General features: G+C 39.9%; 3 protein-coding genes across 4 annotated transcripts in view; 2 read left to right on the plus strand and 1 right to left on the minus strand.

The window, feature by feature from the left end:
* Nucleotides 1-238: 238 nt before the first annotated feature.
* Nucleotides 239-2,144, minus strand: LOC131693741 (early growth response protein 2-like). The gene is made up of 4 exons (XM_058981856.1): nt 1,485-2,144; nt 1,334-1,418; nt 1,200-1,254; nt 239-1,136 (listed from the first exon to the last, which is right to left on the minus strand). The coding sequence occupies exons 1-4, from the start codon at nt 1,599-1,601 to the stop codon at nt 1,067-1,069; spliced, it is 327 nt and encodes a 108-aa protein (XP_058837839.1). The 5' UTR covers nt 1,602-2,144; the 3' UTR covers nt 239-1,066.
* A 5,690-nt stretch (nt 2,145-7,834) lies between these two features.
* LOC131693736 (gastrula zinc finger protein XlCGF26.1-like) lies at nt 7,835-9,951 on the plus strand. Its single transcript, XM_058981848.1, has 2 exons — nt 7,835-7,983; nt 8,096-9,951. Exon 2 carries the CDS (start codon nt 8,117-8,119, stop codon nt 9,821-9,823), a length of 1,707 nt encoding a protein of 568 aa, XP_058837831.1. The 5' UTR covers nt 7,835-7,983; nt 8,096-8,116; the 3' UTR covers nt 9,824-9,951.
* Nucleotides 9,952-12,502: 2,551 nt separating this feature from the next.
* Nucleotides 12,503-25,408, plus strand: part of LOC131694299 (zinc finger protein 62 homolog) — a 30,720-nt gene continuing 17,814 nt past the window's right edge. Inside the window, exons 1-2 of one of the 2 annotated variants that reach the window (XM_058982922.1) lie at nt 12,503-12,773; nt 20,538-23,239. In XM_058982922.1, the coding sequence (XP_058838905.1) occupies nt 20,559-22,427 (1,869 nt within the window). In that variant the 5' untranslated portion in view covers nt 12,503-12,773; nt 20,538-20,558 and the 3' untranslated portion in view covers nt 22,428-23,239. Of the gene's footprint in view, nt 12,774-20,537; nt 23,240-25,408 lie in introns of those variants that run through there. The other variant, XM_058982923.1, reaches the window with a different exon arrangement.

Genomic DNA, 25,408 nt, shown 5'->3' on the forward strand with positions numbered 1-25,408 from the left:
GTGAATGCGCGTTCAACTTAACCTGACGAAACGGGGGCAGGCCGTAGATGTTCTGTCCTGTTGACGGAAGTTGATGTATCGTCTAAATCGGGTAAAATATCTTTATTAACCATAAGTGTTATCTTTGAAAGTGACCTCAGAATGTGGAAGTGGTCTATTGAGGAGGTCGGGAGGGCCTATTTGACCTTTTTAATGCTTTATGTTCTTCATAACTGTCAGTCTGCAAATAAATACAAAATTTGATTATTCGTAATATTTCTTATTTGGACAAACGGTGTAGGTTTCGAGGTACTAATAAATATTTGCCGTGTGCTGTATTATATTATATAATTATAATTTTGCAGAAGGTAGGCACCGTTAGCCAACCTTGATATATATCAAGCACTATTTTTTTTTTGTATAAATCAGCGGTTGCCCCGAGCATTGATACAATTTGCTAACAAGCAATTGTATGGCAGTGAACTTATGTATCTCCGAAAGCGCAGTTTTGTTGTCCAGTTTCGACAGTTGAACGGACGAAAAAATACACTGGTTGAAATTGGTGTTATACCAAATTATAAGCTTCAATCACAACAGTTACACAAGATGTGTCTTCGCAGGAAGTAGCCCTTGGTTTAGATTCGCAAACACCTATCATCATATTTCCGAAGGAACGTTGGCATACCCCAAGGTTAGGTTCTCTGGTGCAAATACGCCCGCTATGATGACGATGAGGACGATAACCCTTGAAGCGAAAGTTGTGCAATGGGTGCCGGACGATGATTCGTGCTTTATGCTTTAATTCGGGCAGAACTCTAATATGTGTAGCAGTGACTAGCAGTAGAAGATAATTATTTAGGGGAACTGCCTGGCACTTGAAGAGTCGAATTACGTCCAGACCTTTTATGTGTGAGTGACTACAGTCTTCTAAAATTTGTGATGTTCCAGCCTGCATACTGATGAGTCCTTCATTGATGATGGTGGCAGGTCTTCTTCATCCTGATCTTCGACAATACTGAATACTGGAGTAACGTTGTGGTAGTATTTGCTGTTGCGCCCAATTAATGAGACGTGTTTTTCATTAGCACTACCGGCGGATTTGGGTTCGACTTGCTGAGAATTTCCTTTCCCGATCGCAGTAAGTGCACTTGTATGGTCTAAGGGTGGAAGAAGGAAGGAAATATTACTTGTAACACATCTTGTGATGAATCAGTTCTCACATGTCTCCGGTATGAGTCCTCATGTGTACAATGAGCTTGTGTGACCTCGTGAACCCTACGATAGAAAAAAAGGTAAATTTAAATTTCCCCGCCCTTTGCGACAATCTGATAAGACATGTGATTCGTGTACTAACCTGCTCCACAAACCTTACAAATATACGGCTTTTTACCAGTATGTGTCCTGTGATAATACTGCAAATCCAAGGAACGAGGAAAACTCTACAACAATAACTTTTAATAAAACATTGAACGAAAATGTATTCCGCGCCTCGAATGATTTCTTACTTTATCGCAAAAATCGCACTTGTGCAGCCGCTCTCCGGTGTGCCTTCGCATGTGCACCGTCAGATTCGAAGACTTGGAGAAAGCTCGCCCGCACAGGGTCCTGCTTCGGTATCGCATCCGCAGGATCGCGGTAGTGTATTTTCATGTGTGTCCGCAGATTGTCCTTTCGGTTGAACGCCTTACTGCACTCTGTGCACTTGAATTTCTTCTCATCCGGAATGTGAATGCTCATGTGGCGATCCAGGTGCTGCCGACGGAAAAAACTCTTGTTGCAAATTTGACAGATGACTTTTTTCTTCCGATTCGTCATCTGATCGCTGCAGCAAAGGCTTCTTGGGTTTTGCTGAGCGTGCTCATTCATGCTAGTTTGCCACATGAATCTTTCATTACAGAACGGGCAGATTTTCTTGTCTTGATTCTCGCATTGGTGCTTCAGGTGACGCATCAGCAGTTCCCTATTCGGGAAACCACTTGAACAGTGCGAATGATTTTAATGCTGGTAAAACTTTTCCGGCACACCTCACACGAATGTTCTCTTCGAATAATTCCTTCTATCGCCGGTTCTCCTTCCTCCTGTTCCGAATCTGAATCGCTCCACCGTCCGGTCCACTATCCTACTGCGATGTGATGACTATAGAGTGACAGCTGCTGCTAATCCAAGACCAAGATGGTTACAGGTGTGCACATTTTTTTCTGTGTGTGAGTGCGGTTGTCATTTTTCTTTGATTAAGCCGAAAAAACAAGAGGATATGAAGAAGAAAAGCACAAACAAATGACGTAGTGGGCCTTTCTGTTGCCATAAGTTTTCTTTCGGTTCGGTCATAGTTAATTTAATCGGTTTGTTCGAAGTAAAAAGTGTCCCTAAGTGTTCTAATAGGTAGATCCGAGGTGAAGCTCGGCTTTTTCTCACTTTTCATCGTGCGCCAAACAATCAGGATGTTCGTTCGTTCACTTCAAGGGCCCCGGCCGCCATGCTTAATTTTGCAAGTATTAAACTAATACACTCAAAAGTGTCAAATGTTCCCACCTTTCTCCCATCTTGATCCAAGACTATTCAGTTTGAGCACTGATGTTTTTGACAGTGTTGAATGAATTATTGTATCGCGGTTGCCAGATCGATTTATGCAATAGCATGCGTATGAAGCTGAAAAGTCTGCAAACTACTGCAAGATATTTGAGGGTGGGAAGTAGTGCAATGATTTTTTAAATAATACAAAATGTTAAATACTTGTTGAAATTTAATGATATAGGCTTTGTATTACGAAACATCTGAAGTCTACAAACAATCTGCAGCATAGTTGAAAAATCTGCAGATTTGCTGATAAATTTGGAAATCTGGCATCTTATTTTCATTCCCCACCTGAAATTCATCCAAATGGTGAAAAAATATGGGGAAATGAGGCAAGATAGATCATATGGGGTGAAATGAGCAGTTCGCAGATTTTTTGATTTTTTCAATAGTTAGAGGCTCTTAAACATCGCGGCAATATGAAATTTCGACTCAGGGATAAAAGAGGAAGCATTTCAGCAAATAAAATTTTTTGACAAGAAACCTCTATTTGCTCTGTTCGTACTCTTCAACCCGTAACTCCACAACCGGAAGTCCGATCAATAACAGAAATCAATACTATCTTCCTAGTCCCTTCGAAGCAGGGTAATGAGAAGTAGATTGGAGTGAAGAACACGCCAGTTTCCGTGACTCCAAAGAGAACAAGATCCTCGCCATGAGACGGACGGGCCCAAAAGGCAGACGCTCGAGGATGCTGTTGCTGTTGCCGAAGAAAAAGACGACACCCAACAGGGAGAAAACTGGAGTACCGTTGTAGGTCGAAAGGTGAAACAGAGAACAGACGTCCATCTTTAGCATTCAACTTGTGTCAAATCTCTGTTTCGAAGGTAGTTGGGATATCCAAACCAGGTGCGCTACTGTCGTCGTGTTTTTTGTGGCTGAGTTCGACAGAATTGACAGCGGTTATTCCTCTACCCAGTCAAACTAGTCCGGAACAGGTTCGGACTTCCAGCATGAATTCCAACTCAAATGCATCAACCGATAGAGTCGGAATCGGTTGTTTTCTTTGAGCAAGATTCCATACTGAATCCATTCAGGGTTGCGAACCGGTTCCGGAATGGATTTGACGGATAGTTGGGATAGGTTGGTGTGGCGGCGCTAGTGTTTGTCGTATTTTAATTCAAATGTTTACACACGTTTTGCCTTTCTCATATAAAGAAAGGCTATGCAATCACTGTAAAAATCGACTTTTTAACCGAGGCCCGGAGGGCCGAGTGTCATACACCATTCGATTCAGTTCTTCGAGATCGGCAAATGTCTGTGTGTGTATGTGTGTGTGTCATTTAAGCTCACAATTTTCTCAGAGATGGCTTAACCGATTTTCGCAAACTTAGTTTCATCTGAAAGGTATAACGCTCCCATAAGCTGCTATGGAATTTTTAGTTGATCCGGAGTTACGGGTTAAAGAGTGCGGTCACATAGCAAATTCCCATATAAACTGGTACCACCATGATGTTCAAATAATGTAAAACATATTAAAATTGATGTAACATTACTCTAGTTTGCGGGTCTGGATCACTAATGATCAATCAAAGCAGCTTTGACCACATTGGCCACCTATGACGGTTCATGACGCCCCCGGGGAACCCGCCAAGTTCCTAAGCTAATATCACACCTATTCCACAACGAATTCTCTACCGATTTTTACAAACTTAATTTCAAATGAAAGATACTGTAATGCCATTGACTGCTGCTTTATTTCATTCGGTTCTGACTCTTGCTTCCGGAGTTACAGGGGTGTTAGTAAGGATACACTGCAATTTCCCATATAAATCAGTACAATCGTAATACCTCAGAGGCTAAAAACTATTGAAATGGTCATCAAATTACTTCTAATCGCAGATCTAGATCACTGATTGCCAATCAAACATTCTTTGAATATATTGTCCACTATCGACGATTCCGGAAGTCCGGAATTCCGGGCATATTCCACAATTAAAGTCACATCGGTTCATCGGTGATGACTGAACCGATTTTCTCAAACCAAGTCTCAAATGGAAGACAAAATATGCAGTTGAGTATTGCGTCGCCCCCCCCCACCGCCTTGCCCTTACACCTCCCTCCTTCATCACTCCCCTTCTCATGGACCACCCTCACGCCCGCATTTCCTTCATCCACCCCGTATACCGAAATAAGATGAAGGATTTCTGACGCATCCTCCACTACCACTCTACTAACCCCCCATTCCCTCCACTTTTAAACCTATTCCACCAACATTTCAAAATATAATCACATAAGATAACATTGAACTCATGCTGATTAAGCTAATTAAATATTACTCTTTTGCCTTTCTCATATAGAAAGGTTATGCAATTGCTCCAAAAACCGACTTTCCAACCGAGGCCCGGAGGGCCGAGTCTCATATAACATTCGACTCAGTTCGCCGAGATCGCAAAATATCTGTGTGTATGTATGTGTGTGTATGTGCGGATTTGTTAACAAAATGTTCACATCGGTTTCTCGGAGATGGCTGAACCGATTTTTACAAACTAAGATTCAAATGAAAGGTATAATATTCCCATAGGTTGTAATTGAATTTCATTTTCAACCGACATCTTGTTCCGGATTACGAGTTGAAGAGTATGGTTACAAAACAAAATTTGTTGATTTGTCCACATCGGTTTCTCGGAATTTTCTGAACCGATTTTGACAAACTTGATTTTAAATGAAAGGTTCATCAGCTGCTGTTGAATTTTGTGTGGATCCGAGTTCCGGTTCCTGAATTATAGGGTGATACGTACGATCACGCAGCAAATCCCGATTCTAACGAATTCTGCGATGAATGTAAAAAGGTGATTTTTTTTCCAAAATGTAAACACAACTGTTGAATTTGTAGATCTAGGTCACCAACAGTCATTCAAAGTCTGTTTGGCCACACTGACCACCATCGACGGATCCGGAAGCATCCAAATTCAGAATAACGCTTATATTGGTTTCTCGAAAATGGCTAGACCGATTTGATCAACTTAGTCTCAAATGAAAGGTGTTGCGTCCCTGGAAACTGATATTAAATTCCATCTCCATCCGACTTCCAGCTCCGGAGTTACGGGTTGTGGAGTGCGATCACATAGAAAACTCCGATTCAAACCGATACCGCGATGAATGCAAAAAGGTGCTCTTATATATACTTACCAAGTGTAATAAGAATGAAAGACATTTCCATAATGTTATATTGTACGAACCAGCTATTAAATCATAGTTTGGAGAAATGAGAAAGGCACAATTGCACCTCTAGGTGGATTAAAACAGGTTTTTAAATATTTTTGTTCGATCATGGATGTCTGTTCTCTGTGACCCAAGTTTGAATGAGTGTAGCACCGACTACACCGTTGTAGTGAACTGTCAAAAACGAAAATGCCATAATATTTTAGTCAATGCGTTTTACAAATGGAACTTTATAAAACAAGGATGCAATAACAAAACAAATATAAAATATTCTTGATAGTATAAGCACAGCGTCAGCGTGGCAAGCAGAAAGCTAGCAAAAGTTGAGCAAAGCGAAATTGATGCTGGCAGAGTTTCTGCGAGCATTTTGCGCGATTTGTGCGATAATTCTGGCAACGAATTCGCTCAAATGCAACAACCGTTTCTGGCAGAAGCGGTTAAACCAACCGATGCTGCTCACTTTTATCCCGAATCCAGCCAGACATGTACGGCCAAGATCTCTGCACGCTTTCTGCCACATCTTTGTCAAATGTTTTGCTCGATTCGTGCTAAATTCTACCAGGTAGGAATTGCCAGGATCTTTGCACAGTTTATGTCCGAGTTATGCCAGGGTTTTGGTCGGTTCCTGTCTAAATTTGCCAGAAAACGCGAGCGAAACCGAGTTCGCCCTAGCTTAACTAACCCGACAGGATACGCGCAGAAATCTGACAGGGCTGCCAAGCCAAGACTTACAGAAATCTAGCAGAGCGGTCTCTGCCAGAAAATTTGCTCACTGGGTCTTGCACTCAAATGAATTCATTTAGAGCACAGCAACCCAGTAAACGAAATGGCGATTAGGCAAGTTTAAATGAACGCTGGCAAGCGGCGGGTTATTAAAACTTTGTTCTGGGCTACTTGCCGTAACTGACAGGAATTTTTTTTTATTCCCCACGAAAAATTCATCCAAATGGTGTAATAGTATGGGGAAACAAGGCAAGATAAGGCATGAGAATGCTGGGTGAAATGGACACTTCGACGATTTTTTGATTTTTTCAATAGTTAGAGGTATCAAATTATCACGAGAATACGCAGAATCGATTTAACGATGAAAAATGAAGCATTTCAGCTTATAAATTTTTTTGACGAGTAAGGTCCATTAGAATAGGTTGTGTTACTGGAGCCGGAATTCCAGCTCATTTTCCGGCTGAGCTTACTGTGCGTCAGTAGCGAATCTAGATAAGCATATCAAAAGGTCACAAGTGCAAGGGAGAGCTTCTGTTTATATTCTGCTAATAATATAGCTGTTTTTACGTTTGCTCTAAAACTCCTTTGCATAATATGGCAATCGAAATCAGACTCTATAGATATACACTGAAACAACATTGAAAAGTTTTATGATCGCGCCGTTCTATGTACTGAGTACAAATGCGAACCTCTCTTATTACTTATTACATTGTACTCGAAAGAGAAAGTAATAAGAGAGGTTCGCATTTGCGCTTTAGGACCACTTGACAATATTGCCTACGTGCAAAAGTAAAAAAAACCGACAGAATAAGTTCTTTTAACTTAAATTTAGGTAGTTTTGAGTTGTGCTTCGCTTTCGTAGTTATTAGTGTTGTCTAAAACAAAACGAGAGATTCGACTCAGTCGAGGTCTTCCGTGCAGTAAGTCACTTATGAGTTGTTTGGGGTATACTCAAAATTAGGTAAATTTAACTTAAATTTAAGTAAATTAAACTCTTGGTTGAGTTTTTGTCGCAGTTACATGGAAACTACACGCAACCATAAAATAACCTACAGAATAAGTTCTTTTAACTTAAATTTAGGTACTTTTGAGCTGTGCGTAGCTTTCGCACTTATAAGTGTTGTCAAAAACAAAACGAGAGATTCGACTCAGTCGAGGTCTTCCGTGCAGTAAGGTACTTTTGAGTTGTTTGGGGTATACTCAAAATTAGGTAAATTTAACTTAAATTTAAGTAAATTAAACTCATGGTTGAGTTATAATTTTTGCCGCAGTTAAATGGAAACTACCTTCAACACGGTTTATTTACCTAATTTTACCTTCCTGCACGATACCACGAGATTGAGTCAAAAGTACTCAATTTTAGGTAGTTTTTCGGTAGTTTGTAGACATGTCAAAATTTTCTCACAGACGCATATTAAATTTTCTCCTGAACGTTTCTCCAATGTCTATAGCTAATTTTTGTAAAGATAAACAACGTTACACAAATATAGTTTTATTCTGAACGTAGAGCACACCTGCATTGCCGGCTTTAGATAGCAAATTGTGAGGGTTCAATAAAGTCACCGTTTGAAGATTACAATAGATCTTAAATATTATATTCGAACACGTCTGGTGTAAAGGAAGATAGCTTACTAAATTCTGTTCAATATTTTAGGTGTCCAGATACAGCACGACCATGGAGCAACAAAATCCAAAAACTGAAGAGGAGATCAAACGAGAAGAGCCCATAGAATTCAAACCCTCTATCCCGTTAAAGGTAGAAGAAATCGAAATAATCAATACGCTGACTGAAAAAGAGTCCGGACAACCGATATCAGATGTCACTTGCCACTTCTGCGAGAGTTGTGGCAAAGAATTCCCATCTATCTTCCTGTTTAACCATCACCAATTGAATCATCCGTACATATGTGATATTTGTGTAAAAGAATTTCGCAAGCTGAGCCAGATCAGAGTCCATATGAAACTTCATCAAGAAAAATGTCATAAATGTGACGTGTGTGGGAAGGCATTTCCTACGGCCAGTTATCTCAATAAACATAAGAAATTTCACTCGAACGATAGACCACATATATGTAATTTGTGTGGAAAGGCATTTTATACACGAAGTGGGCTAATAAGACACACGGATGCACACTCGAGTGAGAAACAAATGAAATGTAAAGTTTGTGACAAACTATTTGCTGCGTCCTGGAATTTAGCGATCCACAATGGTATAGCCATCAATACGAATGAACTCTCTGAGTGTAGCAAACATGAACCCTTTCGCCTGATCAGTACAGTATGTGATATATGTGGAAAAGAATATCGTACGCTCAAAGATCTAAACGTACATAAGAAAACTCACAACGTAAGAGCTCACAAATGTGACGTGTGTGAGAAAGCATTCACAAGTATCGGGCAACTCAATGAACATAAGAAAACTCACTCGAATAAAAAACCATATGTATGTGAAGTGTGTGGAAAGGGATTTGGCATGCAAAGGCACCTCAAAGTTCACACGCTTATTCACACTAATGAGAAACCATACAAGTGTGAAGTTTGTGAAAAATCCTTTCATTTGGGCTACCAACTCAAATCACATGAGGTTGTGCACAAGGATCAACTGAAGTACACATGTGAAGTGTGTGGTAAGAAATATGTGTCTGCACGTGGCTTAAAAAACCATTGGACTATTCACACAGACGAAAAGCCGTACGCATGTGAATTGTGTGAACAAAAATTTCGCCTCAAATCTACCCTAAAAAATCATATGTATAGTCGTCACTCGAACGAAAAACCGCACAAATGTGAAGTGTGTGGAAAAGACTTCAGCTTCAGAAATGTCCTCAAAATTCATATGTATGTTCACACAAATCATAAACCACACAAATGTAAAGTTTGTGGCGCAGAATTTCGCCTGAAACTTGCCCTAAAGAGACATATGAATGTACACGCCTTTCCTAACCCGCACAAATGCGAAGTGTGTGGAAAAGAATTTCGTGAAAATAATGTTCTGCAAACCCATATGTATGTTCACATGAACGAAAAACCACACGAATGCGATATGTGTGGGAAACAATTTTGCGAAAAAAGTGCCCTGAAAAGGCATACAGTTGTTCACACCAACGAAAAACCGTACAAATGTGACGTTTGTGGAAAAAAGTTTCGTGACAAGTACCACCTCAAGATTCATATGTATGTTCACACAAATGAAGAACCGCACCAATGCGAGGTATGCGGAAAAAAGTTTTGTCACAAGTATCTCCTCAAATCCCATATGTATATTCACACAAACGAGAAACCGTTCAACTGTGATGTGTGTGGAAAAGGATATCGCGAAAAAAAGGGATTCAAGAAACACAATTGTTCTAACAATCGAAAAAATGAAGCAATGTGCAGTTAGTGATATAGATTTTCTACAAATGTACTACCTCAAAACCCATTTGGATGTTCACAAGGATGGCGAACCGAACAAATGTGAAGTGCAAGGATAAAAATCGTGAAAATTGTGTAGAATAAAGCCTAGCTATATGAGTGTAAAATGTTTGAATTATTTTATTATATTGTGGGTGAATGGAGAACAGTGAGTCTGGTTATGTAAGGTATACAAACTAGGGTGGATGGAACTATCCAAGTCAGTCTTGGATATCACATACATTTGGAGCAGCATCAGATGTTGCTTTAAGCTGTTCTCAACTCCTATTCGGCAGTTTTCACGCCGCTACCCGCGTTACGGCTTGGTAAGGCCAAACTGGTGTCGAAGGGGGTCAATTGAGGTTGTCTGACGTATTCTTGATGGTCACATCATTAGCGTTTTTGCGTTAGAATCGACAGACAGCCTTAGTTGAATATAAGCTTAGGGAATTATATTTAATGTGGTAAACAATGTCTTTTTCGCTTCAGATAGTTGATAGTCGAGCCAGTAGAACTCCTTGAGCGTCTGACATACGAGTTCCGACGGAAATTGAGGATCCACTAGAGATCCTTTCCATGAGACGGTCGACCGACGGCGTCAATATGCCGGAAGAGATGGGCAGTGGCAAGCGAGTTTAACACGAGAGAATGAAACTACCATTGAAATGAAATCTGTAAGTAGAACTAACAAAATTCTTAATTTCAGGAGCTGTACGAGATGGCGCTGGGCCTGTGGCCTTCGACTGGCATGGTCCATTCTCATTGATTCGGAAGTCTTCTTGGCTGGTTGGTAGATACATAGAAAACAGACGTCCATCTTCAGCATTCGACTTGTGTAAAATCTCTAACGGTTTCGAAGGTAGTTGTGATATCCAAACCAGATGCGCTACTGTCGTCATGTTTTTTTGTGGCTGAGTTCGACAGAATTTAAAGCGGTTATCCCTCTACCCAGTCAAACTAGTCCGGAACCGGTTCGGACTTCCAGCATGAGCTCCAGCTCAAATGCATCAACCGATTTTCTTTGAGAAAGTTTCCATACTGAATCCATTCAGGATTTTGAACCGGTTCCGGAATGGATTTGACGGATAGTTGGGATAGGTTGATGTGGCGGCGCTAGTGTTTATCGTATATTAATTCAAATGTTTACACGCGTTTTTTAAATATTTTTGTTCGATCATGGATGTCTGTTCTCTGTGCTTTAAGTACCACTAAGTACATTAAGTACCGCAAAGATTCCAAAAAGTACGTGTCAAATTCATTGCACTTGAATTACTGAAACGATTTTAAGTACAACACCTTCCTCACTTATTATTCTCAAAATATTTTAATTACCATCAACATTTATTTTAAATACTTTAAGTACGTACACATCTATATTAATTATATTAAGTACCGTATTAAGTACAACAGTAGAACTTTTAAATACTTTCATTATTTACTTTAATTATAATCAAAATACGCTGGTATTATCAATACGACTCAAACCAGCTAGTGCTTGCCCCTCGACTTCCAACGTCTTCTCAGTTGACTTGCTGTTACCTACTACACAGTCATGAATCTTTTGAAAAAAAATCACTACAACTATTCAAATACAGTTTGGTAAACGAAAGCAGTGATGGTCAATTTTCAAACAAAAATAAACAACACAAGAAGAAGAAAAATATCGAAAATATTAGGTTTGTTCCAGTACTAGGAGAAACTGTAAGTACTCCGGAGCAAACAGGGAGAAAATCGTTACTGTACTATCATCTTCTCTTTTTTCTTCTTCTGGTGGCAAACCGGAGCGAAAAGGAGTAAGAATTTTTTGCTCCGTAGCAACAGGGAGTAACTTCCATGTACTGGAACAAACCTATTTTCACCCACAGCTACTGTAAAAGTTTAAACTGATAACGTCATCGTGGATTGAGCTATATTGAGCTATCTGGTGTTTAAAATACGCACACTGAGATCTCGTATTTTTATACTACCGCCCTCCCCTGAAGCCCAGAAGCGGTTTGTTTTCCTCCCAAATCGCCGTGTAAACGATTTGTTTTCCTCGAATTTCAAACGTCGAAACGGCACAATACCAACGCATCTGGATAAGTCTATTCCCAGTAAAGTGCAGCCGGAAATGAACTGGAATTCTGGCTGGTTCCAGTTCGTATTCCGGCTCCAGTGACACAACCGATTCAACCGATTCTAACTAAACGAATTTCCGGCTAGGCTTAACTGGGTTCTGTCTGGCCCGGTCAAACTATTCGGAATTCGATTCGTAGTCCTGAATGGAGTCAGTATGGATTTCAAATAAATGCAACAACCGATTCTAAAACCGATTAAGTCGGAATCGGTTGTTGTATTTGATTCGGAATCCATAATGACTCCCCTCTAAGAACGGTTGGTTTCAAAATCGTCCAATGAAGGACGTTCGTTGGACCAATTTGGACAACGTCCAAATAACCGTTCAACGAACGTCCATCGTTGGACCCGTGTTGAACGATTTTGAAACAATTTTTTGGACGTCTCAGTGGGAATTCATTCAGAAATCCGAACCGGTTCCAGAATGAGTTTAACTGGGGGTTTGTTGTAGAATTCACAGTTTTCACTACTCGCCACCAGTGGTGCTGCAAACATTCAAGTTTTTCAAGTTAACTCGCTGATAGCCGAATTCACGCATCAATATCAAAACGAGGAAAATCTCCGAATCTTTCACGAACGATAAATTAATATTGTAAACAAAATATAGAGACGTCGAATCTTTACTGAGATATTCTCTTAGGAGATATTCAGCGTCGTTAGTCCATAAGAAGTTTGAAGTTTTTGTCAATCAGTAAACATTGAAATCAAAGGCTTAAATCGTTAGTATAAACTGCGATCGTAATCAGTAGACCTGTGCTGTACCTGGAAGTGCTGTTTTAAGAATCTGCCATAAGCGACGAAGTGTAGGATATCTAAATTTAAAGGTAAAATATTTTGTATGCTATGTGTATGTTATTTTTTGTTAATGAACTGCTTCAATTTAATATTAATTGTCAATTTATGTCAAACTATTGTACACGGTAACCCGGTCAAACCATTCGGAATTTGATTCGGAATCCTGAATGGAGTCAGTATGGATTCCAAATCAAATGCAACAACCGATTCTGAGTCGGAATCGGTTATTGCATTTGATTTGGAATCCATTGAGATATCTGACGTTCAAAATACGGCTAGCTCGTTAGAGTGTAAACATTTGACGAGAGCGCGTCATAGAAATCGTCGGCGAAAACAATTACATGAAATTCATATATTATTTGCTGCTAACGAATGATCGGCACCTGGTAAATCACAAGGAAGCTATGCGGATGTCCAAAACCTTTGCTATGATCAGAAAATTACGGTGGGATGTTTTCTACGGCATGCATCCAAATTCCCGATTTACGCTAATAATCACATAGATGCACTGATTATCCACTGTATCTAGTGTAATTATGGCGTAATTTATGTTAAAAATCCATTGCACACTATTTTTTCCACCGTAAGAGCTCAAATATTGTCAATTAACAACTTTCGAGAAATCCGTTTGTTTATCTCAACGATTTCTCTGACGTCACCGAAAACTGTCAATTCGCGGAATAGCAAGCCTCCTTTCTGTGAGCCGTGTAAAATACGCACACTGAGATTTCGCATTTTTATTAGGCTGTGCACGCTGACGAAGTCGACATAACTTGGACTTTTACTGTGAGCCGTGTTTACCAACACTGCCATTTAGCTGTGAAGCAATATTGGTAAACACGGCTCACAGTAAAATTCAAATTTATGTCAACTTTGTCAGCGTGCACAGCCTAATACTACCGCCCTCCCCTTAAGCCCACAAGCGGTTTGTTTTCCTCCCAATTCGCAGTGCAAATGATTTGTTTTCCTCCCAATTTAAACGTCAAAACGGCACAATACTAACGCAGCTGGATAAGTCTATAATGACTACATTCCAGGAGGGTGTCACTCCTGTCATCCGCTATGGAGATATACGGACTTTGACAGTAGTCAACATATGACGGGCCTAGCTGCATCTAGGCCCACGTCGCCCGTGCAATAGCATTGGGTTGTTTTGATTTTAACAAAGGCAGATGTTGGCTAGGACAAAATGGCTGCCTAGCAGGGGGCTGCTACATTCAGAAATCCGAACCGGTTCCGGAATGAGTTTAACTGGGAACCTGTTGTTATATTAACATTGATTCAGGTCAAGGAAAAATAAAGGATAATATGACAGTAATTCTTCAAAAGGGATAGACTTGTTCAAAATCCAGCTCATTATTCTACTACAGATAGGAATTTTATGATGCATAGTAATCCCATTTTTTGACGCGGCTGTCATCTACATAATTGTAATTGTAAATTTATTAGCTTACGATACCCTGTTGGTTACATTTGTATACCTTATGTCAGGTCAAGGAAGAAATATACATTTGTATTGAAGCCAAAAAATTTGGTTCCATTGGCTGCCAGAAAATGCATAGCTATGTTCATATCTAATTTTGTATTTACCACGGCTTACATATACAAGGTAGGTCCACGCAGAAAAAATAGCAAAGACAAGCAAATTTTGGTTTTAAATAATTTTCCCGTTTGATATAGTGACAAACAAGATTCAGGTTTGCTTCAATCAATACTGTTGGTTGAAATTACCAACTAATTCATTTGTTGGCTTTTCAGTAGTTTCAACAAATATTTCGTTTGAAATAACAAAATCATGATAGGTTTAACCGAATAAACAAGTTTGAAGAAGCAAAAACAAATCGTTTGTATTAACCAAAGGAGAGAACAACTTAAATTTAGTTGAAATTAGACAAAGATTCTGTTGGTTTTTAACAAAGCGATCAGTTAGATCTAACAAATTTTATTTTGAGTCAACAATGTTTCTATTTAAAATGTAAACAGAAGTATTTGTTGAACTAAACCAAATACATGCTTTCGAAAAAAGCCCATTTCAGTTTGAAACAGTCATTCGCCACGTTTTTGATTCAACTAAACGTTTTGTTGATTCAAAAAGGCCTGATTCTTCTGCGTGTTAAAGTGTAAACATTTGACGAGCGAGCGTCATAGAAATCGTCGGCGAAAACAATTAGATGAAATTCATATACTCTTTGCTGCTAATGGATAATCGGCACCTGGTAGATCACAAGGAAGCTATCCCGATGTCCAAAACCTTTGCTGGGAACAGAAAATTACGGTTAGATATATTTTTCTATGGCTGCAGCCAAATTCCCACTTTTCGCTAATAATCACACAGATGCGCTGAATACCTACTGTGTTCAGTGTAATTATGGCGTAATTTACATCAACAATCCATTACACACTATTTTTTCCACCGTAAGAGCTTAAATATTGTTAATTATCGACTTTCGAGAGATCCGTTTGTTTATCTCAACGATTTCTCTGACGTCACCAAAAGCTGTCAATTCGCGGAGTAGCAAGCCTCGTTTCTGTGAGCCGTGGGCAATACGACGTCGTCTCTGTGCGCAATAAATTCGGCAATCCATGAGACGTTTCTGATCAGCTGATTATTTCTTGTTTACCTCCTTTGACGTTACTCCGAGGGGTGCGACGTCCGACAATACCGTTGATTCGATCCAACATCAAACGAATCGGACTAACGAAAGATGTTTGTCGGACGAGTTTTTCTGTTCGCAGGAGTAGATTTCTGAATGGAGTCATTATAGATTCCAAATTAAATGCAACAACCGATTCCGACTCAGAATCGGTTGTTGCATTTGATTTGGAATCTATACTGACTCCATTCAGGATTTCGAATAAAACTCCGAATGGTTTGACCGGGACGAACCGCTGAATAGGGATCTTTAATTTGGAAAAATTGTGCCAGTTTTTCGTATTTATTGATAGCAGGTGTCCTTACGAGTGCACTCATATCATTCTTAAATCTTAATTATTCTATTCTAATTTTTAAATATAAAAAAAACAAATTAAATTAAACCAACAAACTGACAGTTGACCGACTAAATGACGTATCTGCAAATATTTCGTTCGCCTCATTGTTAACCGGGACAGCACCCCACACAGCATGATCTGGTACTTTGTCAATCCGCTAACAGCCTGCCATCCCATGTTTCATCTGCAAACTATGGTAGATCTGATAAGGCAACCTATACAGTCGTGAAAGTCGCACGGGTTTGAATGTGTTATTGTCCTAAAAGGAAACAAACTAAAAAATGTTTTTTTTTTCAATAGTTTCGGGCCTAAAAATTGGAAAAGGACTGAGATATTAACTCACGGTACTAATCTGCATCATACTATGCCTTAACCCGCACAACCCTAAAGATCCCTATTGTCAAACAAACGTCCAATGGATTGCCTAATATTTACTAAGGGACCATCCATAAATGACAGCATTATATGGGGGAGGGGTAGTTTTGTATTTTGTGATGATGTGTGACGACAGGGGGGTAGGGGGTCAAGTCATGCTACGTCCCAGTGAGTAAATTTTCTGGTAGAGACCGCTCTGCTAGATTTCTGTATGTCTTGGTTTGGCATCCCTGTCAGATTTCTGCGCGTATCCTGTCGGGTTAATTGAGCTAGGGCAAACTCGGTTTCGCTCGCGTTTTCTGGCAAATTTTGCTAGGAACCGAGCAAAGCCCTGGCATAACTCGGACATAAACTGTGCAAAGATCCTATCAATTCCTACCTGGTAGAATTTAGCACGAATCGAGCAAAACATCTGACAAAGATGTAGCAGGAAGCGTGCAGAGATCTTGGCCGTACATGTCTGGCTGGATTCGGGATAAAAGTGAGCAGCATCGGTTGGTTTAACCGCTTCTGCCAGAAACGGTTGTTGCATTTGAGCGAATTCGTTGCCAGAATTCTCGCACAAATCGCGCAAAATGCTCGCAGAAACTCTGCCAGCATCAATTTCGCTTTGCTCAACTTTTGCTAACTTTCTGCTTGCCACGATGACCGGGGTAGCTTTTGTAAAGGGGAATAGGGGATGACCTGATGTCACGACACCCGTTTTATATAACTAACATCGTTTTTTATTTTTTTTTATGGGAACAACGAGGGGGTGAGGATTACCGTCAAGCTATGTAATTACCAGGAGGTATATAGAAGTTTGCGACGAAATGCTACGATGAGGGAGGGGTGATAAAAATCGCTCAAAAAAATTTATGTCATTTATGGATCATCCCTAAACAATTATTTTATCCGTCATGCTAACTGAATATTGTTATTCATATAAACGTATAAAATTATTGCAGTTGGTAATAAAATCACGGAGCAACGACATTTGAAGAGTTAGTGAATTATTTTATTGTTCAGTTTCGTGTTTAAAATTTATTGGCTTTCCACGTAGCTTAACAACTTGTTGAAAAACAACCACTGCAAGCAAATCACCCGTTTCTTATATCATCTAAATTTTTAACTCAGTCTGTGTCGAAACAAATGCAATTTATTCAAATAACATTGCAAACCTTTTAATAGATTTTCATATCTCAGTTTGCATGTGCGCCATACGTAGGAACAGTATGAATGTAGCTTAATGATTTGTTGACAACAACGCCACCACAACAACAAACGGAGGTTTTAGGAAACTATCACCGTGCCACCGGCCCGGTCAGCGTGGCAAGCAGAAAGTTAGCAAAAGTTGAGCAAAGCGAAATTGATGCTGGCAGAGTTTCTGCGAGCATTTTGCGCGATTTGTGCTAAAATTCTGGCAACGAATTCGTTCAAATGCAACAACCGTTTCTGACAGAAGCGGTTAAACCAACCGATGCTGCTCACTTTTATCCAGAATCCAGTCAGAAATGTACGGCCAAGATCTCTGCACGCTTCCTGCCACATCTTTGTCAGATGTTTTGCTCGATTCGTGCTAAATTCTACCAGGTAGGAATTGCCAGGATCTTTGCACAGTTTACGTCCGAGTTATGTCAGGGTTTTGCTCGCTTCTTGTAAAAATTTGCCAGAAAACGGGAGCGAAACCGAGTTCGCCCTAGCTCAACAAACCCGACAGGATATGCGCAGAAATCTGACAGGGCTGCCAAACCAAGACTTACAGTAATCTAGCAGAGCGGTCTCTGCCAGAAAATTTTCTCACTGGGGGGGGGGGGGGGGGTGAGTAATCCACATTACACTTACTAGCAGCAATTGCAAATGTATTTGTGGTAATTGTTTACTTTAGGTACTTTTTGTAAACGGAAAGTATGTTTTTAGAAATATGCTAGTTTAATGTTTTAGATTCATAAAAAAGGGGCGGAAAGCGAACATTTTAATGACAATAATAAGCGTAAGAATAAGTTGTACCTACTACCCAGTTAAGTCCGGAAAATGAGCGGGAATGTTGGCTGGTTTTAGTTCGTATTCCGGCTCCAATGAGATAAACGATTCCGTTTGAATCGGTTGTGTCACGGGTCGGAATACTAAACCATTTAGTGTTCCGGTTCATTTCCGGTTGACCTTTACTGCACAGAGAACAGACATCCATGATCGAACAAATCTGTTAATAAAATTTGTTAAAATGCTAGCGCCGCCATACCAACTTATCCCAACTATCCGTCAAATCCATTCCGGAACCGGTTCGAAATCCTGAATGGATTCAGTATGGAATCTGGCTCAAAGGAAACAACCAATTCCGACTCAATCGGTTGATGAATTTGAGCTGGAATCAATATTGAATCAACTTAGAAGCACAGATTAACAGACAATCCACAAAAACAAATGTTCTGGGAAAATAGCCGGAACGGTATTTTTTGAGGGAAGACTGTTGTTAGTCTGTGTCAGAAGTCCGAACCGGTTCTGGAATTGTTTGTTTGGGCAGAGGTATGACCGCTGTCAATTCAGCCGAACTCAGCCACTAAAAACACGACAACAGTTGTGCACCTGGTGGAGATATCCCAACTACCTTCGAAAACGTTAGGGATTTTTACACAAGTTAAATGCTGAGGATGGACGTCTGTTCTCTGTGTTTACTGTGTAACCTTGCTCATAGGGTTATTGTGTTCCTTAAAGTAAGGTTTTGGGTGAAGTAACCCACTGAGACGTCCAAAAAATGTTTCAAAATCGTTCAACGCGGGTCCAACGGTGGACGTTTGTTGAACGGTTATTTGGACGTTGTCCAAATTGGTCCAACGAACGTCCTTCATTGGACGATTTTGAACCAACCGTTCTTAGAGGGAAGCTTAATGCGGGTATGCCGCATAGCCGAATAAAATGGATCAAACTTGGTTTTGAGTTGTATTTGAACACAGCTACAGCCACAGACAAACGGACATTACACTAAAATTAATCTTCGCTCATAGTTACTTTAATAAGATATTGGTGTGCAGGATTGCCACATTCAGTATGGGGGCGTTACTGTTCTTTAGAAGATTACGCGCAGCAGTCTGGTAAATAACTTTGGAAATTTGGCAAGAAATTTAGTCACCGGTGCGAGTTTGTGTTGTGTAAAAACAGAAGAGCAGCAACAATTGGAAAGTCCACGAGATCATCAAACATAATATTTATATACATAGTTTTAAGGATACTCAATAATATAAGAAGATTGTTTTCAACTGTACGCTTTGGGTACAATTTTGTACGTAAGAACCGCTGCTTAATCCTCCTCGCGTTAGTGGTTCCAAATGAGAAATCGCTGATGCTGGAAGAAAATTGCGCTTGCGTTTCTGAAATTCGGAAATTAATACAATGTCACAGGTACTGTAAGGTTAGAGGAAACAATTGGCCTTTCGGAAGCAATAGCTTTTCGTTTACAAATTCAAGCCACTGGATTCAAGAGCAAATGTGCCACTGGATTCAAAAGCAAAATGTGAACATGTTCAATGCTGCTGCTGCGAAGATTCAACATAAAAATTTCCGTAAACACTTTTCAATTGAACCCGCTGTGGTTGATAGGATTAGCGCGCTATATCTTTTATGTGGGACAAAAAGTGTAACCATGCTTTCGAGCACTCTATTGTAGAATCAAGTATTCATAATGCATAATCAAGGCTTGAAGATGTTTCTATATCAATAGTGACATAGCGTTAAAATGCGGTTAAAATAATATCTTAGTTACGATCAGTTTGATAAGTATGATCAGTGTATCGGTTTTGTTGGCTATTTTCGACAAATTTAAAACTAAGAGAAACGAAAGTAATGAAATTGAAAGACGGATATGTATTCTAGAGCGAATAAGTTACAAACTTAAAACGGACAACTAGGACTAGGCAGGCTCAATTGGACATGAAAATCATATCAGCAAAATGTTTTCTAATACACTCGTGATTCGCTGGTTGGACATTTTTAACTGGACCGCTTTTTAGTTGGACCTCCGCTAGTTGGACCATTGTCCAACTAAAAAGCATCTGAACGTTAAAATCTCGTGTCAAATTAACCTTGACAATCAATCTGACAATATTTAGAGATGTGAATAGATGCATTGACACTGCCAACATTTCCTTTGAAGAGTTTTTGACATTTGTCAGTCGGTCCAACTAGCGAATCACGACTGTAATGAGATTTTTCGGCTCTGTATGAAGAATAAACCATTATTTTTGTCCAAATGTTTAGACCAGCCATGGGTAGCAAATAACTACCAAAAAGAAGAAGAACTTTAATGGATTCAAAACAAAATTCTGAAGACAATTTTAGATAAAGTAAGTCAATGTTTAACGCTCAGGCTAGAATAGATCATAAATATTCATTATATTCAAAAACAACTAGCGTAGAGGAGAGAACTTATTGAACTTTGTTGAACATTTTAGGTGCCCAGCTACAGTCAAGTCATGGAGCAGCGAAAACTAGAAACAATAAAGCTGGAAGAAATCGAAATAATAGATAAACTGTTTGAAACAGAATCAGGACAACCGTTATCAGACGCCATTAGCCTCCGATGTGAGATTTGTGACGAGGAATTTCCTTCTATCGCTCTGCTTAACCATCATCGAGCGAATCATCCTTACATATGTGATTTGTGTGGAAGAGAATATCGTACGTTCGCTAATATCCGATATCATATGAAATATCACAGGCAAAAATCTCACAAATGTGACGTGTGTGAGGTGACGTTTCCCACAACTAGCCAGCTCAACGCACACAAGAAAATTCACGTTGGCAAACCTTACAATAGCCGCTCAGAACCATACATATGTGATTTGTGTGGAAACAAATATCGTAGACTCAGTCAGATCAGACTACATATGAGTTTTCACATGGAAAAATCTCACAAATGTGACGAGTGTAAGAAAGCATTTTTCACTGTCAGCAATCTCAATCAACATAAGAAATTTCACTCGAACGATAAACCATATATTTGTAATTTGTGTGGAAAGGCATTCCATCTGAGCAGTCTGCTAAAAAGGCACACGATTATTCACTCGAAAGGGAAACGGTTGAATTGTAAAGTGTGTGGAAAAGTATTTGCTGCGTCCTGGAACACGAACAAACTTACTGCGTGTAGCGAACATGAATCCCTTCGCCTAATGAGTATAGTGTGTGATGTATGTGGAAAAGAATTTTGTACTCTCAGGGAGCTCAAAGTACATAAATATGCTCACGATGTAAGATCTCACAAATGTGATATGTGTGAGAAAGCATTTAGAACAATTCGCCGACTAAATGAACATGAGAAAACTCACTCAAACGAAAGATCATATGTGTGTGGATCGTGTGGAAAGAGATTTCGTACGCAAAATCAGCTTAAAACACACACGCCTATTCACTCCAATGAGAAACCTTTCAGGTGTGAAGTGTGTGGAAAATGCTTTCATAAACGCTCTCTTCTCAAATCACACGAGCTTACGCACACAGAACATACAAAGTACAAATGTGATGTGTGTGGTATGGAATTTAAATACTCGAACTCCTGTAAACGCCACTGGACTATTCACACAAATGAAAAATCGTACACATGTGAAGTTTGCGGTAAAGCATTTCACTTCAGCAGTGACCTTAAAAAACATATGTATATTCACACAAATATAAAACCACACAAATGTGAAGTCTGTGGAAAAGCATTTGGCCCCAAAAATACCCTCAATAGACATATGCGTGTTCACGCAAATAAAAAATCGTACAAATGTGAAGTGTGTGGAATAGAATTTAGTGAAAACAACCTCTTCCAAAGCCACATGTATATTCACACAAACGAAAAACCTCACGAATGTGAAATATGCGGGAAAGAATTTCATCTAAAGTCTGTCCTCAAAAATCATATGTACTTGCACACTAAGGAAAAACCGTACTGCTGTGAAGTGTGCGGAAAAGAATTTCACCTCAAAAGTAACCTCAATAATCATATGAATGTTCACACAAACGAAAAACCGTACCAATGTGAAGTGTGTGGAAAAAGATTTCGTGAAAAAAGGGTCCTCGTGAAACATGCTGGTGTTCACACAAACACAAAACCGCATAAATGTGAAATATGTGGGAAAGAGTTTCGTGAAAAGTACTTCCTCAAAACTCATATGTTTGTTCACACGAACGATGAAACTCACAAGTGTGAGATATGCGGAAAAACGTTTCGTGAAAATTATTTCCTCAAAAACCATATGTATATCCACACCAACGAAAAGCCGTACAAATGTGAAGAGTGTGGAAAAGAATTTCGACATCAAAATTCCGCCAAACGTCACAAATCACTTCACTCGAAGTAAACTGGCATAAAATTGCACAATATCGAGTTCTACTAGATGACGACACGAATGAACTCATGATGAATAAAGATCCTGTTTGACAATTCTCGGTGGTTTGTTTACTTCGTCAGTTGTTTGAGTTCGAGTGCAACGGACGTTCATTTGTTCCATTGAATACTTTACGCTGACGTCACAAATGAACTGAGTGTTCATTTTTGACAGTTCGCTTGTACTGTTTACATGGACTTAGAAAAATTCTTTACGATTTTCTTCGAGCGAATCTAGCTGTCCACAAATTTTTCTAAGTCCATGTAAACAGTACAAGCGAACTGTCAAGAAAAGTGAGGTTAACTGTGCAAGTAAAGAACCTAATTCAAACTCAAGTAATTCCCATGCTAACAAACCACCGAGAATTATCAAACAAAGTTCATCCGGCTTATTTTGTGAAGTTATGTAGGTTGGTGTAAAACCTAATAGCTGTATTGAAGCGAGCCAGTTTTCTATGGCCAAACTAATCCAATCTCATTGCCAGTTAGCAGTCCGATTGTGACACACGCATCCCATACTTGCTAGGGCTTGTTTGCCGCGCTTTCCGAAATGATTTGTACTGGTGGTGTTCCATTCGACACTTGCAACTCAAACCTGTCGGAGAGTAGCAAACACCAACTCATACGACGAACCACCCTGTGGAACAGGCGACTATGCGAATCACTATGCCTCATCTGGCATCACTTTTTTGCTTGTTCGCATTAGGTTTTGTTACCGATCTAAGTTTTAGCTGTTTCGTAACAATATAATTCCATCCACCATTAATTCAATTACAGTATCTAAGTTATGATTTTGTTCTTTTTTGTTACTTTTTTTGTTATTGGCTCTCTATTATTATTGTTGTTAGTTTGTTAATTGAATTGAAAAAAATATATTTGTTGTTATTTTTGTTTAACATAGGATAAGTTTTGTACTAACCACTAACCCCGTTAAAATTCAAACCAATAATTACGCGTCGATAATTTGCGAAAAAAAAAAAACATTGTAAATGATAGCGGTTGGGGGAAATTTGGGAATTCTGCCTGTATTGTTCGAGGGCTGAAAAGAGGTCTTTCGTACCCACCCCGGAACGTCCAGACCAGGCGTTGGGGCCTAAGACGTGTTCCCCTCTGGACCAGTCATAACTCCTCAAGGCACCTATAATCCCGCAACCGTTACCAATCTGAAGCTATTGACTGTACCGGAAAAACCGCAACGGCAAAAGACGGCAAAATAGTCCGCACTAATCATAGGCAAACTGTATAATGCAAAATTTACTAACGCCGAATCTGTTGCTGCATGACTGATTGGCACCGCAGTGGAGTTGAGTCAGGTGCCAGTAATTTAGCCGCAGAACCACTGTTTCCGGAAAAGCTAAGGGAGAGAGAGATAAGAAGGACGAGAGAGAGAGAATAAGAGGAATTGGATATCGTAGGGTTCATGGGAAATGATAATGAGTGAGGTAGGTCAGTTTGGATGCAGGCCTAAGGCGAGTAAGTTCAGTGAAATTATAAAACGGTATAGTTCGCAAAGTATAAAATCCTGCGAGAAGTTTCCAACCTAGATGAGTACGGACCTGATATCACGAGTCCGCTCGAAGTGATTTTCCGGTCAAAATTCGGCTTGTGTCCCACCGTTGGCCGCTACGATTTTTCGGAAGTCCGTTTCCATTAAGACGGCAACCCGCCACTACATCGTGAAATTATCACGGTACGTCCGCCGAAGTCCGCCGCCGCACCCTAGCACGGCCGACGAGAATCGCTCCTGGGTTAGACAACGGTACGCCACTCCATTGTGGAGCAACGAAAGCACCAAGTGACGGTAACATCTCGGACGCGTGCGCAGTTTGCTAAAAGGCCACGCGCATCAGTTCTCCCCACGCTGGAAGCACCGGCGCGACGCTAGTATTGACGCCAAAACCACTGCCTCGTTCGCCAAGCAGCATCGACAGCAACGACGGCCCGCCAAACGGGCTCAGGTACGTTCAATTCCTCCTCTCTCCCACCCACGTGTCGGATCAGCGAAGGGCTCCAACGTTAATAATTAGGCGCCTAAAACTCCGTTCAAAAATAAATTGTAAAATTGTAAACCTTTTCTTTTTGTTCCTACGAGAGCCTTTTTCTTTGTTGGATGGTTTCTATATTGATTCGCCTGAGTTGAAAAATTGTTTAAAAGCGGTAAGTACAGTGAGTCCTCCCGAGAACGGTAGCCGACCCTGAGATCAAAAATAAAGGTGAGCTAGCCGCGTGGTGTTCTTCAAGAATACTTTCAATTGGCGATCCTCGTTAAACAAAAATATCCCAATCACCATTGGAATATTTTTGGCCGTATCTCGGGGAGACTCGTGTACAATTCGTCACGTGCTTGATATCGTGGCTGTTAACTTGCTCTCCTAAATGATTTGGCGCGCAGTAGAGTGTTAGAATCATTCCGGCATACACACAATAGGGATCAAATTGTCTTTTGGAAACCGTGTGATGCTTGTTAGTTTTTCAGAGTTTTTTGCATTTTTTATAGATTCAATTGTTTAGCTAAGGAAGCAATATACATTTCGTGTTTTCTTTCCATTCCTTTTACGCCACTAGTGATTGCAAATCCCCATCGCTTGAGGTTTAGGCAGTTGATAGCTGCTGTATAGAGACGAATACAAATGATTCACCAGAGAAAATATAAGAGGAAGATATTTAGATTTGAGAGTTGATTTTTTAGAGAGCTGGCTTTGCGCAAAGTGATAATTACGAGTGATAAGACAATGTGCCGACGCATGGTAGGAATTAGACTAAGTAGTTATATTCCAGTTATCGGTCATTACACGCGCTAACATCGCGTCGAAAGAATAAAGTTCACTGATTCACGTGGCCAATCGATTGACGCTGGTGATATATGTGAAGATAATTTTAGTACATTCTCAAGCCGAGGAAGTATTGGCGAGGGTGATAGAGTAGCATTTGGAATCTAAGGGATAAAGATAACAG

The sequence above is a fragment of the Topomyia yanbarensis genome, chromosome 3, assembly GCF_030247195.1.
Source record: "Topomyia yanbarensis strain Yona2022 chromosome 3, ASM3024719v1, whole genome shotgun sequence".
Lineage (NCBI taxonomy): Eukaryota > Metazoa > Arthropoda > Insecta > Diptera > Culicidae > Topomyia > Topomyia yanbarensis.